The sequence below is a fragment of the Equus quagga genome, chromosome 3 (genome assembly GCF_021613505.1).
Source record: "Equus quagga isolate Etosha38 chromosome 3, UCLA_HA_Equagga_1.0, whole genome shotgun sequence".
Classification (NCBI taxonomy): domain Eukaryota; kingdom Metazoa; phylum Chordata; class Mammalia; order Perissodactyla; family Equidae; genus Equus; species Equus quagga.
The window spans coordinates 63,493,665-63,509,559 of NC_060269.1; the positions used below are offsets into that span (position 1 = coordinate 63,493,665).

Genomic DNA, 15,895 nt, shown 5'->3' on the forward strand with positions numbered 1-15,895 from the left:
TAGGCAATGTGGGTATCTCTGGGAGGCAGCTTCTTGAGTGATTTGTTTTTCTTTGTGCTTATTGGTATTTTCTAAATGTCCTACTCGGAATGGATATTACTTTTGTAAAGAGAAAAAATTGTAAAAGTTACTTTAAAATGCTTCATCTATTTTAATGGATGCTCACGGGCTCCTGCTGCGTGTAGGGCTTCCTGATTCCTCCAGATAAAGACTAAAGGACTCCGTGTCCCCTTTGCCTCCCCAGGAAAGGCAGCAGCATGGCCACTGTGCTGTCCCGGCGCCTTGGTAAGCGCTCCCTCCTGGGAGCCCGGGTGTTGGGGCCTCCCGGGGCTGCCCCACCCTCGGAGCCTCAGGCGGAGCTGCTGGAGGGGGTGACTCCCCAGCCCTTCCTCGCCTCTAAGGACACTTCCTGCCAGGAGCAGCCCAAGGAAGTCTTCAAGGCTCCCAGCACATCAGGCCTCCAGCAGGTGGCCTTTCAGCCTGGGCAGAAGGTAGGTTGATCCCTGAGTGGACAGGTGACTGATCTCCCCAGGCTTAGGGCTGGCAGGCCAGTGGTGCCCTGAATGACAGGCCAAAAACACTCTGGGCACCAGTTTGCACACAGACTTATTCCTTGCAGCCATGTGGGCCCTTGGGCAGTAGGCTTCTTGAGAGAATGAGCCGTCCTTAGCAGACCCAGAGCTCCTGCACGACAATGCTGTCTGTAGGAAAAGCTGGAAAGACCTGACATCTGATATTCTTGGCTTAGCCCTACTCAGAACCTCAGTTCGAGGCGTGGCCAGAGCTCAGTTTTTCTTAATCTGCATCAGTTTGCAACTTTACAAAAACAAGGGAAAGAATCTCAGCTTTTAAGAGATGGATAAAGTTGTGTCTTTGAACTACCTTTAGACATTTTCAAGAGACAGAGGTGTTTGTGTAGTCAGAATGCCATTTAGATTTCCTTTTCCAGTGTTCCTCTCCTCGTGGCAGGGCCCAGTCATCGCCTGTGCCTGATACTCTCACTAGACCAGGTGGATGGGCTTCTCTCTCACTGCCTTCTCAAGGGCCAGTAAATAGAGACTCTGCCTTCTGTCTCCCTGCCAAGGCTTGTGTCGTTCAGTCCTCTCTTCCCACGAGGTAAGGCGACCTGCCAACCGCTATGTACCCTTTGAGAGAAGTCAGCCTGCTTCTGCGCTTCTGCTATCTTGTTCCAGGCAGACTGAGAATTCTCTGAAGGGAAAAATGCAATTTTTTGATGTAAGGCGTAAGGCAATTCAAGGCAATAGTTGGGAACCAGCAGATAAACAGGCCTTCAAAGGCAAGCAGGGCAAGAAATAAGAGGGATGGATATAGATTCCAGATTCATTTGATCAGAAAAATTAATCCATTTACATTTGAAGTGATTATTGATAGGTAAGGACTTACCGTTGTGATTTGGTTAATTGTTTTCTGACTTTTGTAGTTCCTTTGTTCCTCTCTTGCTGTCTTCCTTTGTGATTTGTTGATTTTTTTGTAGTCGTATGCTTTGATTCCTTTCTCTTTATCTTTTGTGTATCTACTAGAGGTTTTTGTTGCTTTGCGGCTACCATGAGGCTTATAGAAAACATCTTATAGTTAGAACAGTCTATTTTAAGATGATAACTTCAGTCCCATACAGATTCCAAGTTCAGGAAAAAAATCCCAGAAATGGACATGTTCGCTTTCTCCAGCTAGAGAATTTATAAGGATCTGTTTGGGGAAGAACCAATCCAGTGTGCCTAGTCTGGGTGCCCAGGTGGGAAGCAGGTACCTGGGAGCATCTGTTTGAATTAAAGATGAGTCAGAGAATACAGTTTGTGGCAGGTGTATCCTGGCTCCCAGAACTTGGGGCACATGGGGTGAGACCTATCAAGTGCTGATCGCTGGTTGCTGTTTTTCTCCCCCCAGGTTTATGTGTGGTATGAGGGTCAAGAATGCACAGGACTGGTGGAGCAGCATAGTTGGGCAGAGGATAAGGTGACTGTCTGGCTGTTGGATCAGAAGTTACAAATCTGCTGCAAAGCAGAGGAGGTGTGGCTGGCCGAGTTGCAGGGCCCTATTCCTCAGGCACCACCTCTGGAGCAAGGAACCCAGGTGCCAGCCTACAGGCCTGTCTCCAGGAACATTGATGTCCCAAAGAGGTTTGTGTGGAAGAACCTGGGCTCTGAAAGACAGGAGGGTGGTGAAGTGTGGGGTCGTGGGGTGCCTTGGGATGGGGAAAGAATGCGTAAGTCCTAGGTGCCTAGCTGTCAAGATATTGGACAAATGGGATACAGAGAAGGCATCTTTTAAAGAAACCCAGAATGGCATCTTTTCTCCCCCAATTCTGTTATGAGTGATGTGTCTTCGGTTTGGCTAAAGGTTATTTTTTTCCTCTTTTTATGCTTAACCTAAAATTTGTTCTTTGTTTTTCATGACAAGAGAGAGGGAAAAAATGGCTTAGATTTGACGTCCGCAAACTTGTTCTCAGTGGGCCAGATAGTAATTAATGTAAGGCTTTGTGGGCCAGAGTGCCTGTTGCAACTACTCAGCTCTGTTGTGGTGTGTGAAAGCAGCCACAGAAGTACATAGACAAGTGAGCGTGGTTGCACCCCCAAAAAACTTTACTTATGGATGCTCAACTTTCAATTTTATGTAATTTTCCTGTCACATGTCAAATAATATTTTTCTTTTGATTTTTAAAACCAGTTAAAAATTGTAAAACCATTCTTAGCTTGCAAGCCGTACAGAAGTAGGCGGCAGGCTGTGCCCGCCCGCAGCCCATAGATTGCTGGCCCCTGGCTTAGATATTCAGAACCTTGATGTTGAATGAAGAATGTACATTTTGCTTTAGAATTTTATGATACGATTTTATTAGAATATACATTTATTAGAATACATACTAATTTTTATGTTGCATACTCTATGCACGTTGATCTTTCAAAATAAAAAAGAAGACCTGCCAGTGGAGATTGTCTTATATACAAGATGTGCAAGAAGTTAAGCCCCATTCCACCTGTTTCTGTGTTTCTCTGTGGTACTGCTGTTAGTGACAGTACACCCGGTGTCTTGAGACCAGACTAGAGTAACAGTATTTGTGATTGTGAATTCGGTGGAATGCTGGCAAAGAAGTTTTCTGTTCTGTGTAAATAGAAATACAAAGATCATACAAAAAAGAGGATGCTGATATGTTTAATATATTACTACACTTGGTTTAGCTGCTTCAAACCCAGTCACATATTTTAGTGCATCTAAATTGTAAAGAATGAATGAATACAGTCTTTGAAGTAGACAAGCTACCTAGAAATTTATTTCGGACTAACTTTTCATACTTTCGCATTAACTTAGAGATAGCTCTAGTTTCACTTCCAAATAATGTAACTTGATATGGATTTTTAAAAAATTGCACGTGAAATTTTATAGAACTTTGCTGTATAAAGCATTGGGAGATTTATTTTAGTGTTTCTGGTTTACTTGCTCATTGTCTTATGTAATAGGTTCTGTTGACATTCAGAAGCTATCAAAATTCCTCATTTTTGGGGAGGAGAGGAAAAGAATTGGTTAGTGTAGTTGCTCCCTCTTAAATTTAAATGTAAGACAAGGAAAGGAGGGTGATTTTAGTGCTTTCAGATTCCAGCGGGCGTCTTTTATGCCTATGCTTTATTTCATTGCTTTGACTCTTGTCTGTTTCCCCCAAATAAAATTCTCCATTTTAAGCTCCAGCGTCCGAGTTAGGGAGGGAATTCAGGGGAAAATGGAGCTGCATCAGGATGTCAGCAGTGGGATGGAGACCCTCCAGCTTCTATTGGGGTTGACTGATATTATAAACATAATTCAGAATGAGTGTTTTTCATGAAGAATCAGTAGAAACCTTCATGCTTGATTTAATTTATATTGCTTGAGCACACATTGGCTGATTGTAGTGGGGGCGTGGAGGGGGCAGTCTAGAAGTGTAAGATGATCGCGTGTCAGGAAGCAACCTTTGGCACTCACCCATTTGAATCCAGGAAGTCGGATGCAGTGGAAATGGATGAGATGATGGCGGCCATGGTGCTCACGTCCCTGTCCTGCAGCCCAGTCGTGCAGAGTCCTCCTGGAGCTGATGCCAACTTCTCTGGTGAGGAAGGGGGCTTGTGTGGGTTCTGGGTGCAGCAGAGGCTCAGGGCTGATCCCCTCTGCTTTGAGCAGCTAATTGCCACAGTCACCAGCCTACCAACAGGATCTCTGGAGTCTCTTCTCACGTGCACCTCAGATGGCTGAGTGACGTTGAGTTAGATGCTTCCATTCTTTTTCCTCAGTTTCCTCATCTGGGGAGAAGTTTCCTGGTGCATTGTGAAGATGATTGAGCATGGGACTGAGGCACACTGGCCACTGGAGTAAGTTCTTCTGTGGGAGTAAGTGAATGAGGCACTTCGGTGGGGGCCTGAGCAAGGCCAGTAGAGGAATATTTAGTTCACAAAGGCAGAAACTTACTAAATGGTCCTCTAGTGGCCTCAGAAAATTCATGTCCCCATTCCAAGTGCCTCAGCCTTGTAAATTAATGAGGACCTACAGGCCAAGGACCTGAACTAAATGAGCTGAAGTCTAAAATAAATCTGAATGCTTAATACAAACCAAGAGTATGACTTCAAAGCAAATTTATGAACTAAAAGAAAAATTCTTCTAGTGCGACCCCAAAATCCATTATCAGTAATCTGGGAGGAAGAAGGGTTGCTGGATGTTAGTTGTTTGATGAGGCTGGTGGTGAACCTGAAGTTCTTTTTGAAATTCCTTATAGGGCTGGCCTGACTTACTCCCAGGGAATAACTTTTTCATGGGTGAGATCTAACCGGATTGCAAGCTACTTAAAAGCTTGTAGGAAAGTATGGAATTAGCTTGGAGCACATACCAGGAGGAAGGTGGCCTTTACAAGTATCCCTCACAGTTATCTCCTAGATAGAAAGTACGTTTAGAGGTGTGATAAAGCAAACTTACTTATTTCGCCCAAAGCCTGTGGTCAGTGACTAGGCTGCTGGAGTAGTCACTGTAGTCTGATGGCACCTGGTTGTGCAGCATAGTGTTGCACACCTGCTCTCTTAGCACTTGGGAGCTACACAAGCAAAATGCAGAGGAAGGAGTCAGTTTTAAAGTTCTCAGGAAATTCTGCAAGTTTAAGAGATCCAGGAAGTTGGTCAACAGAAGGAAGATCCAGGAAAGAGTCATAAAGGGAAAGAAAAGCATTGACTCCAATTCCCATCAGGTTATGTGTGTATAACACGTGCATACATGTTCACACACACCCCAACAAAACACGCCTTAACTGATACTAGGCCATTAAGTCCCTTTTTGACAAAAAATTGTCTATTAAAGATTTTTTCCATTACAGTTTATTTCTGATCTTATGGTTGAAGTCAGTGGAAAAATAAGGCTTCCTCGGCAGCTGATTATATTGAAGTATTCTGTGGGGTGAGGTCTGTACAACAACCCAAACCTTGCTGTCATCATGGATTCTTTCTACACAGAAACCACCTGCTCCCTTTGGAGTTGTTAGGATGGCTCTGCGCGTTGTGCGTGTGTGTAAAGAACAGAGGGAATGAGGCCTATTTCTTAAAGGCTCACCGTGAACTCCCCTTGCTGTGCGTTTGCAGAGGAGCACTTTGTTTCTATGCTGTAGAATTCCTATTTCCCCTGCCCTGGAAATCTTATCTAAGGTAGAGTCATTTATGTTCACCTGATAGCTTATGGATTAATTTATGATACTGACTTCTTGCTTTGTTTTATGTTTTTCATCCTTTGTGTGCTACTTTGCCACCTTCAGCCTTTGGGCCATTTGCACGGTTCCTTGTGGAAGGCTGCTGTGATGTAGGCTTTGCTGCGGTTTGACCTGCCCTCTATTTCCAGAGTGCTGATCACCTAGATGGAGCATTCTCCTCCTTGCCCTTCTCTCCCAGATAAGTTTCCCGAGTGGACAGGTGTGGACCCTTGACCTGTTGACCCTTTAGTGACTCCTGAATTCTTTTTTTTTTTGAGGAAGATTAGCCCTGAGCTAACATCCACTGCCAGTCCTCCTCTTTTTCCTGAGGAAGTCTGGCCCTGAGCTAACATCCGTGCCCGTCTTCCTCTACTTTATACGTGGGACGCCCACCACAGCATGGCTTGCCAAGCAGTGCCTTGTCCGCACCCGGGATTGGAACCGGCGAACCCCGGCCCGTTGAGGCGGCACGTGGGAACTTAACCTCTGCACCACGGGGCTGGCCCTGGCTCCTGAATTCTTACCTGAAGGGCTCCCTTATTTTAAGTGCCATGTGTAGATGTCGTAAACTCTTGGTTTCCAGGAAGGGGAAGTCATAGCTTTGAGGCTTGACAGTGATACTTGGGGAGGGGAGAGTTCATCCAGCCCATTCCGTTTGGGTGGGCTTCCCCTGGCGTGTGAAGTTGGATTAAGGACAGCCTGCACTGGAAACATGGAATGCTGGGAGCCTAGATTAGCCTAGAAGCGGTTTGGAACATAGAGCAGGATGAGAGAAAAGCAGTCGAGTTTTTGTGCTGGCCACAAGGGCTGTGGTAGTCGATCTCTGAATCCAGGAACACCCCATGGAACACCCACCCGTGTTGGGAGATGGGTCTTTTGGGGACTTGGCCACCATACCTGTGCGTCACAGCGCTTTTTCCCCCTTCTCTTGCCATTTCCGTGTATCAGAATTTCAGACTCTCCTATACTGTAAATGGATTCACGGCCTAGGCATGGAAGAGTCTGGGTTGGGCCTAAAGCAGTCTGAAGACAGGCAATTTAAAAACTGAAAATTTCACGCGTCTCCTGGTGATCTTCATGTTGAGACGCTGGGAGGAGGGCAGCGGGTTCAGGGCCACGTCAGGCGTGAGGGCTTCCTGTCGTCTGGTGATTAGTCTGAATCACTCTCAGAGCCTACCTTTCCCTCTCCAAACGTGTTACTTCTGGCTAAAAGTGGGAGCCACGTGGGCTGCAGCTCGCTCTGCTAGATGTTATTCCTCCTGTAAGAGCCAAATGGTTTCTTTTTGCACACAGGTTTTGGTGTATTTGCCTAGGTTTAAATTATCGAAAGGCATTTTTCAAGAAAGCTGGTCCACAAGCTCTGAACTTGGCCTTTCCATCCCACAGCGCTGTAGGGAGAGCTTCCTGAGTGGTACCCGGCACGCTGTGTGTGCACACTCTCACCCACCTGTTAGACCTGGCGGCTGCAGGGGCTTTTCTCCTCCCTTCCCCACTCTCCTCCTGCTTTCTTTTAACATATAAAGGGAGAAATATGTTTTAATTAGGTTCTCTTTCTGTTACTAATACACAAAATGAAGTTGTAGCGTGTGTTGCTTGGTCAATGATTAGCAACATGGCTGTGGTAGGAAGTGTCCACTAGAGCAGACCAGGGCTGCCCATGGAGACTGCTGCAGTGAACGGGCCCACTCCTCATCTTACCAAAGCTCAGAGACGGAGGGTCCCTCCCACTGTCCCCCCTTGCCCTCAGAGTGGCAAAACCAGCCAGAGCCAGAGCCGGGAATTGGCTTCAGGAGCCCGGACTCCAAACGAGAATCTCGTGGTCTCCCACCTGGGCTGGCCGTGCCAGAGCCGTGCCCGGGGACAGGCCCGTGAGCGTCCTCTGTCTTCTCTCTGGCCAGCTTCCCGCGCGGCCTGTGACCCGTGGAAGGAGAGCGGGGACGTGTCCGACAGCGGCAGCAGCACCACCAGCGGGCACTGGAGCGGGAGCAGCGGCGTTTCCACCCCCTCGCCCCCCCACCCCCAGGCCAGCCCCAAGTATTTGGGGGACGCCTTTGGTTCTCCCCAAACTGATAATGGATTTGAGACCGATCCAGACGCTTTCCTGTTGGATGAACCAGCTCCACGCAAAAGAAAGGTACAAAGTATGGTATGAGGGTGAACTCGGGCAAGAGGGTTGGTGAGGGGCCGGCCAGCCAGCCAGCTGTGGAGGGGAGGGCCCCCCCCCCCCGCAGGTCCCAGGCCTTCTCCGGCTCCATCCCCTTTCAGTTTCCCTTTGTGGCTTCTGATCTCATGATAGTCCCAGGAGCCTAATGGAATCTTTAGTGCTCTTTAATGCCACTTCCTTTTCCTTTCATCTCTGCCCCAGTCTCTGCCTTCTTTTCCCACACTCCTACAGAGGCCTGTGTGTGAGAGGCCTCCGGTGGGGTCTTCCTACAGTGCCAGGCACTGCTGCTGGCCACCAGGACCGTCTCCTGGGTCCGCGCTCTCTGCCTCTGCTTGTCAGTTTCTCTGGCCCCAGAGAACCCCTTCCGCAGGGCTTTTTGTTGGGTTCTGTTTGAAGGCAGTGGAAGTTCCCACTGGGTGAGGGTGAGAGGGGCATGAGGGAGAGGAACATACTCCGATTATCCGTCTTCCTTCCTCCTAGAACTCTGTGAAGGTGATGTACAAGTGCCTGTGGCCAAACTGTGGCAAAGTCCTGCGCTCTATTGTGGGCATCAAACGACACGTGAAAGCCCTCCACCTGGGGTAGGTCTGGAGCCCAGGGCCGCTGCCAAGGGTGCCGTTCAGGTGTTCCTTCAGCCTGCTGGCTCCCCATGACCCACAGCCTGGAATGCTTCCAAGAGAATGGCTTGCTGAGAACAACACCTGGTGCCTATCTCTGACCCCTGTGCCCAGCAAGATAGCCCATTGGGAAGAGATCTTTGCTGGGAACGGAGGACCCTCCCGTCGTGGTGAATGGTGATGCTGGTCATGGGAAGGGAGCTCCATCCATCTTGTGGATTTTTGTTCTCAGTAGAAATAGGGTAACTTGGTGAGACCCCATTGTGAGTTCCGTACCTCCCTCCCCAGGGAGCTTGGGCTCCATTAGCACTGACCCCCTGGAGCCTGGGCTTCTCGTGGCAGAGGAATCTGACTCACACCCCTCTCCCTTGAGGAGAGAGCGTGACCACAAGTAGGTGAGGTCCAGAGAGGACCCATGGCAGAGCTCAGAGGCAGGTGACCCCTCGGGAGGAGACACTCGCACATGTTCTGTGTGAGAAGCCCTCAGTGCCAGTAGGCACAGCTCCCATTGCTGTGAGCATGTAACTCCTGCAGTGCTGCATCCGGAGCTGGTCTCCTGGGCCTTCTCCTGGGCTCCTTCCCTGGCTGGCAGGGTGGCCCCGAGCAAGTACTCCCTCCTGTCCCTTGGTTTCCCCTGTGTTTGAACTTGTCCCTGATCATCACCACATCTCCCTCCCACACAGGGACACTGTGGACTCCGACCAGTTCAAGCGGGAGGAGGATTTCTACTACACAGAGGTGCAGATGAAGGAGGAAGCTGCTGCTGCTGCTGCTGCTGCTGGCGCCCCGACAGCTGACCCAGCTCCCACCCCCGGGGTGACCAGCCCGCCCCTTGCTGTCCTCCCGCCGCCTCCTCCCAAAGCCCAGTCCTCAGGCCCGGAACACCCTGGCCTGGAGTCTTACCTGCCCTCTGGTGCTCTCAGCAAGTCAGCTCCTGGCTCCTTCTGGCACATTCAGGCTGACCATGCATACCAGGTATGGGGCGGGGGCACGTTGGGGGCTCGGCCTTGTGGTCACAAGGACAGTCAGTGTCTGACCTTTCACCAGCCAACCTAATCACAGGCTGCTGACCGCCAGGATTGAAGGCCGAGCCCTTTAGCTAAATTGCTCATCTCTAGCTTCTAGAAGGAAGAAAAGAAAAATGACTTCACATTCAGTAAATGTGGGAATTCCAGGGTTCTACGTCAGTCGCTTTCATGAGTGGTTACTAGAAATCTGGCTGACTCCCTGAGTTTTACAGGTTGTTGGGTTTTGGACTGGGGAATTGCTACTTCTCTGGTTACAAAAGGGGATGGAGTAGTGTATTTGGGCTTCCCAGAGCAAATCCCTAGTTCCTAGAATTGTGTTACATTAGCAAGCAGTCCAACACCCATTGTTGGAATGAGTGTTAAGCTTTGGGCTATGATTTTCAGATAGAATAAGACATAGTCCCTGACCTTGTGAAGTGCATGCTTTAGCTGGAGAGAGAAATGAATATGTAACTATGATTAATTGTAACAAATAGTTAAAGTGCCTTATTAGAGGCACAAGAAATTGTGGGTACAGGAAGGACCAAGCCATGCCCACGTGATTGGGAAAGTTGTCCCGGAGTGGGTGGCATTTAGGATGGTCTTCACTGCACACAGTAGGTAAATGCACAGCTTGCTGTGTGCCAGTTTTTCTTAAAATCCTTTTGTGCCTACAAGTTGGTTTTATCAGACTCTAGGCTGATTTGCAAGTTAGTAATTAAAAAGAAGTGCTTTCCATCAGAAAGCCGTTAGAAAATGAGCCAGCTCTCCTTCTCATTGGAATGAGTGGCTGCTTTGCTATTTCATGTTTGGCCAACTTCAGGTGGCCTTTCAGGCAGCTGGCTGACACTATGAGATGGGGCCTGGAGAGTGTGGCTGTGTTTTTACAAACAGACCTAAACCCAGACACCCAGGAGAGTGTTGCTACTTCCAGTGCTTGCCTGGGGAGACCATACCCTTAGTGCAGCTCGGAAGGCTTCTGGACTCCTTTGGGGAACTGCCTATAGCGTATTCTTGGTAGGTGATCCAGCCAAGAAGTTAATCTGCCATGGAGGTTAGGTCATGAGGCTGCTCCATAAAGCAGCTCTGAGAGAAGGGTTTCAAAAAATAGATTGGAGCCTGAGACGAGGACACTCCTTCATAGAGGTGAATATCTGCTAGTTCTATTGGGAAGAGCATTCTGGTCTATCCCAGCATTTTCGGGTCAGAGAAACACCTTCTGCTGGGGACCGTGAAGTTACAGGGAAAATGGGTGGACTCGAGAGCTCCCTGAGCTGGAACCAAGGCCGACACTCTGTCGTCTCCTGCAGGCCCTGCCGTCCTTTCAGATCCCCGTGTCGCCACACATCTACACCAGTATTAGCTGGGCTGCCGCCCCCTCCACGGCTTCCTCCCTCTCTCCGGTGAGTGTGCCCATGTCCAAGCCTCAGCACGTCTGGGGGCCCTGGAACAAGCCGAGGGTTCTTCCATCTCCCTGCACTTGCCTCCAGCGCCCAAAGGTCTTGAAGGTCTCCATGCACTCTCCCCCTTGCCCAGCAAGGTCACAGCTCCTCTTAGAAGGAAGAAGGAGGGTACTCACGGAGTACCTAGATCAAGCAAATTTATTGCCAAGAAAATCATGAGGCTAGGCCAGAGTCAGTGTTCTACTTAGCCCTGAGTGTCTGTGGGTGCTTGTTAAGGTTTTAATGCTGGGAGAGGAGCAGGGAGAGAATGTGGGAAATCTGGAGAGGAAGAGGGTGAGCAAGAAAGAAGATAGGAGGTTGTGGGGGCTGTAGCGGGTGATCAGAAATCTCAAGGCCACTGTGGACCAGCGCCTTAGGATGCTTGCCTCTGAGCTAAAGAAAATTGAAGTAATTTTGAACCACACATTGTGGGTTCTAGTCTTAAATATCTCCCACAGGAAGCTGTCACACTTCGTAAAACCTAAGTGCCCGAGGGTGCCATTGGGGCGCTGCGATCCCTCTTTTTGTTCCACGTATAGTGACTCCATCTCAGTTCGCAGGGAGCAGCCCACGAGGTGGCAAGGTCCAGTGGCTCCCCTGCCCACAGCCCCTACACTGTCGCCAGCCTGGCTTACAGGCCTGCGCTTCATTCTCCACCCTCCCTTCCCGACCCGGCCCCTGTGCGCCTCTCGCTGGAATATCCTTCCAGAGAGGGTGTCCTGGAGTCCTGGCACAAGGAGGGCCTCGGCAGGTGGGGCCGACTGTCCCGTGGGCTGGTTCTCTCACCTTTCACTGCTGCTCCCGTGCTCACGGCAGTGCTTGCGGCCCCTCTCCTGTGCCCAGGTCCGGAGCCGGTCGCTAAGCTTCAGCGAGCCCCAGCAGCCACCACCTGCAATGAAATCTCACCTGATTGTCACGTCTCCGCCCCGGGCCCAGAGCAGCGCCAGGTGAGACTGGCCACTTCCATGGCCTCCTTTCTGGCTTCTGTCCCCGCCATCTATACTGCAAGCGCCCCCTGACCCTGGTCTCCAGGGCAGGTCCCCCAGGGGAGCCCAGCTGGAGGACACCCTGGACGCTGGGGGAGGCTTCCAGTCCTCTGGCCCTTGCAGCGTCGGCTTGTTCACACAGCTTCGGCCTGGCTGCTCTCCAGCTCTAAGCACCAGCGTGTGACTGCACCCTCATTATTCTCTTTTGGCAGGAAAGCCCGCGGGGAGGCTAAGAAGTGCCGCAAAGTGTATGGCATTGAGCACCGGGACCAGTGGTGCACAGCCTGCCGCTGGAAGAAGGCCTGCCAGCGCTTCCTGGACTGAACCTGTCCAGCCGGCTCGGCCTCTTTGCTCCTGGCCCTGACTGCAGCCAGATGACAAAAGGCAGACGCGCCACAAGCCCTCAGCAGAAACCTAAAAGATAAAGAGCGGGCGTTGGGAGTTTGGGCTCTATGGGTTAAGGTTTAATACTTAAAGCATTTTTCCCTCCCTTGTGGGAACATTTCATTTTTTAAAAAAAGAAAGGAAAATACTTTTTTCCCCTAAAATAGGAGAGAGCCAAAACTGACCAAGGTTATTCTGCAGCGAACCAGAGACCAAAGAATTAATTACTCTCGCTTTCCCACATCCCGTCTCTGTAGGGGATTAGTTTGTACGTATCAAAAGAAGGAACAGCTCGTTCTGTTTCCTGCTGAGTTGGTGAATTCTTTGCTTTCTCAACTCTTCCAGAAAGGACTGTGAGCAAGATGAATTTACTTTATTTTAAAAAAGAGTTTCTGGCTGATGACTCAGAGCAGGACCTGCCGCGGATGGGGTGGGCAGAGTGGGGGTATCTGGGCGCTTTTTAAGGTGCCGCTGGCCCCTCTTCTCCGCCTGAATCGGGGAGAAGGGAGAGCTTGTCCTCACCAAGCAGCTTCCATGGAAGTAAAAGGAGAGCCCTTTCTTGGTGACGACTGTTTGAATCTGGGTTTCCTCAGACGTTGGGTTGCATCCCAACAAATATTGTATGGCTTCTTCTCAAAGCCCAGACTAATAGGTTTTTAAAGACTGTCCCCAAATAGCTGAGCCAAAAGGCTAGTCCAAATTCCCTTTTTGAAATGCGGCAGTTAAACACTACCTTGATCATCCTTTCCTCTTTCCTTGAGGAAAAAGTAGAGCGTTTAGTATCTGTGAAAGCTCTCCGCTGTTAGCTGAGTGAGTCGACTCCCTCTGACGTTCCCTCTCTCCAGTTATGGAATGACACCTCTAAAACACTTTATTTTCTTTTATAGTATATTCAGAAGCCTTTATCTGATTAAAGTTCCCTTTTTTCGATGAGAGACCTTGTGGTAGGTTCCTCTTTGTCTCTGGTTTCACCAGGGATTTTCCCATTTCCCTCCCAAGGCTGCAGGTGGGGCTGGCATGGGAGAGGGAGAGAGAAGAGAAAGATGGAAAGGTAAACGGCAGCGTGGCCCTAGGAAGGAGAGGGAATTGACAGGTGGCTGATTGTTCCATTGGCTCACCTGCTTCTTTGGGGGCAATCTGATCTTCTTCCTAAGGTGACAAGTAGGACCGGACTCTTGGGTCAATGTAAGAAGGTTCTTCTTTTTTTTTTTAACCAGTGTTGGTCCAGTCCGAGTGATGAGGAGGGTCAGTTTGAGTCAGTGTAACCTTCCCAGAGACGTGTTGAGCACCATTTCTTGCCTGAGGGTGGGATGGGGAAGGTTAAAGAGTCCTGGGGAGCTCCTGTGATGAGGAGCTGGGGTTGGATTAGCAGCTCCTGGTGCTTCAGCCCCTGGTGTTTCTGGAGACCTTGGGAATTGAGAGGAGCCTGAACTGCGCTTGCTTGGGAGGTAAATAGGCAGAGCTGTGCTTGATGAGCAGGAGGGAGATGGAGCCGGCGTTCAGTGCCATGTTAACCAGTGATTAATAAAGCCTGGGCGCGCTGAGCCCCGAAGGGAGGACACGGTTTTGTGTGGGAACCTCACCTTTCTCCTAATCGTGAGTTGTTTGGGGATCCTCAGGGCCTGCTTGAAGGTGACCACCCTCCCAGCTGTCTTGGGTACCAGTCCTGGACCTATGTCCCAGATGTCAGGGGCTCAGGGAATCCCACCAAGCCACCTCTTTGGGGGGACTGGGCAGCAGCGTCCACCCTTGGCTCTAATCAAGGTCGTCCTCTTGGTCCCAGGTGGAAATACCTGGCTGTTGAAGCTCATTTGACCACTTCACATGGGGAATGCACAGGTGCTTTTCAGCCCGGGACTTGTTGAGTGTTAGAAAACCTGCAGACCTGCTCGGGGCCTGATGTTGTGAAGGGTGATGGTGACCTAGGTTTGGTGACAGAGGGTAAGACGCTCTTATGATGGGTGTCTTTGGTGGTGATGGGGTATATTTTTATAACTTAGTAAAAATTATGTGGAATCTGTCCCTTGGTAAAGCTGGAAGCCAGGCCAGCAAGAGGTGGCCCAGGGTTCTTCCTCCTGTCTCTTCAGCCTCCCTGAGAATTGAAAGAGGACAGCAGGTTGTTGCCTGTCTTGACCGTACTGACTTCCCACAGTGTCCCCCTTGAGGTCTTATCGGTGAGGGGCAGGAGCGTGGGGACGAGGGGAGTCTGCCCAGTGGTGTCTCCCCTTCCCTTCTCAGTCAGGGCTCCTGCTGGTTCTCGTCTTTAGAAAAGCTGTGTTAATTTTTCCCCTCGGTTTGGATCATGTAGATATAACTGGATATATAAAGAGATTTTCTCTAAGTGAGGTAGGCTTTTCATGTTATTGGTACACAGGGCAGAAAAGGAAGAGAGAAAGAAGAAATAGATGAAAACAATTTAAAAGCCGAGGTGGTTTTATTATTTTTTTGTTTTGTTTTGGTGCAGCTTTCCCTGTCTGCATTTGCGCTTCTCTCCTTTTTGGTGGTGGTGGTGGCCTCCTCTGGCCTCGCTCCTCTCGCTCCTCCATCTTGTGGCTGTTGTGTTGGTTCTTGACGTGTGGTCTGTCCTTGGGGTGGCCCCATTTGTTTCTTCTCGGAGGGCGGGGTGGTTTGTGAACTGATCCAATGATCATGCCTATTTTCTTCATCTCTGTATCTCTCCCGACTTCCCAGCCCACCTGGGCAGCAACATTTGCTAGAAGGTAAGATGCCACAGGTGTGCGTTTGAAACTAACAGGACTGATTTTCCAAGCAGTTATTTTGGGAAACTATTCCAGTGATGTTACCCTTATTCAAGAGATTTCTTGGCATTACCTCGGAGTCATGTGGTGCCTGCGTTGAGCAGCCTTAATGATGCTGAGTCTGCACCCATGCTCATTCAGGGCAGAGAGAGTCCAGCGAGTAGTGTCTGTGGTCTGGTGCACGAGGCCTGACTAGCGAGTGAAATAACTTGGATTTAGTTATGTGACTTTTATGCTGGCTGTGAAAGCAACTTTGTAATTTCAGAGAGCGTTTTGAGCAGCATCCGCATAGTGATAGTAAGCCTATAGCTTGACTCCTTGGAGGACATTATTGATTTGGATGTGGAAGCTCTTGAAGAAATCTGTCCTGTTACTTTCTGGTCCTCTCGGGTTCTGACTTTACTAGGGGCAAGGAAAAAGAAAAACAAAAAAAAACTAGAGAAGAGGGAGATAAATCCCATCTGTGAATTTGTCTTAATAATTGGCGCCTTTTCCCCAGCTGTCTTCCAAGTATTATTTTTACTGTTAAAAAAATTTTTTTAAAAATGTGAAATGTAATGTTTTTACAGCAACAATATGAAATATATTTTATAAGGAATAAAATGGTACATTGTCTGATTTAATGTGTGCCTGTCCCTCTGCCCCTCCCCTTGCAAAGGATAAGATTATCATTGTCCTTAGTGTTAAACAAATGATAGCATGTGACCTTGGGAAACACTAGGTGACATCACCAGGGACCAGGCCAAGCGCTTACACGGATGACCTAAATGACCATATGAAGGAGTGCTATTACACCCATTGACAGAGGAGAGAGGGAGGCACAGAGGTT

General features: G+C 49.3%; 1 protein-coding gene across 3 annotated transcripts in view; it reads left to right on the forward strand.

The window, feature by feature from the left end:
- The window catches only part of ZNF395 (zinc finger protein 395), a 28,963-nt gene extending 13,279 nt beyond the window's left edge, over window positions 1-15,684 (forward strand). For all 3 annotated transcript variants that reach the window (XM_046656294.1, XM_046656295.1, XM_046656296.1), the window contains exons 2-10: window positions 245-491; window positions 1,906-2,138; window positions 3,984-4,093; window positions 7,606-7,841; window positions 8,352-8,452; window positions 9,172-9,463; window positions 10,806-10,898; window positions 11,781-11,884; window positions 12,136-15,684. In XM_046656294.1, coding sequence (XP_046512250.1) covers window positions 245-491; window positions 1,906-2,138; window positions 3,984-4,093; window positions 7,606-7,841; window positions 8,352-8,452; window positions 9,172-9,463; window positions 10,806-10,898; window positions 11,781-11,884; window positions 12,136-12,247 — 1,528 coding nt within the window. In that variant the 3' untranslated portion in view covers window positions 12,248-15,684. The remainder of the gene's footprint in view (window positions 1-244; window positions 492-1,905; window positions 2,139-3,983; window positions 4,094-7,605; window positions 7,842-8,351; window positions 8,453-9,171; window positions 9,464-10,805; window positions 10,899-11,780; window positions 11,885-12,135) is intronic.
- Window positions 15,685-15,895: the final 211 nt, after the last annotated feature.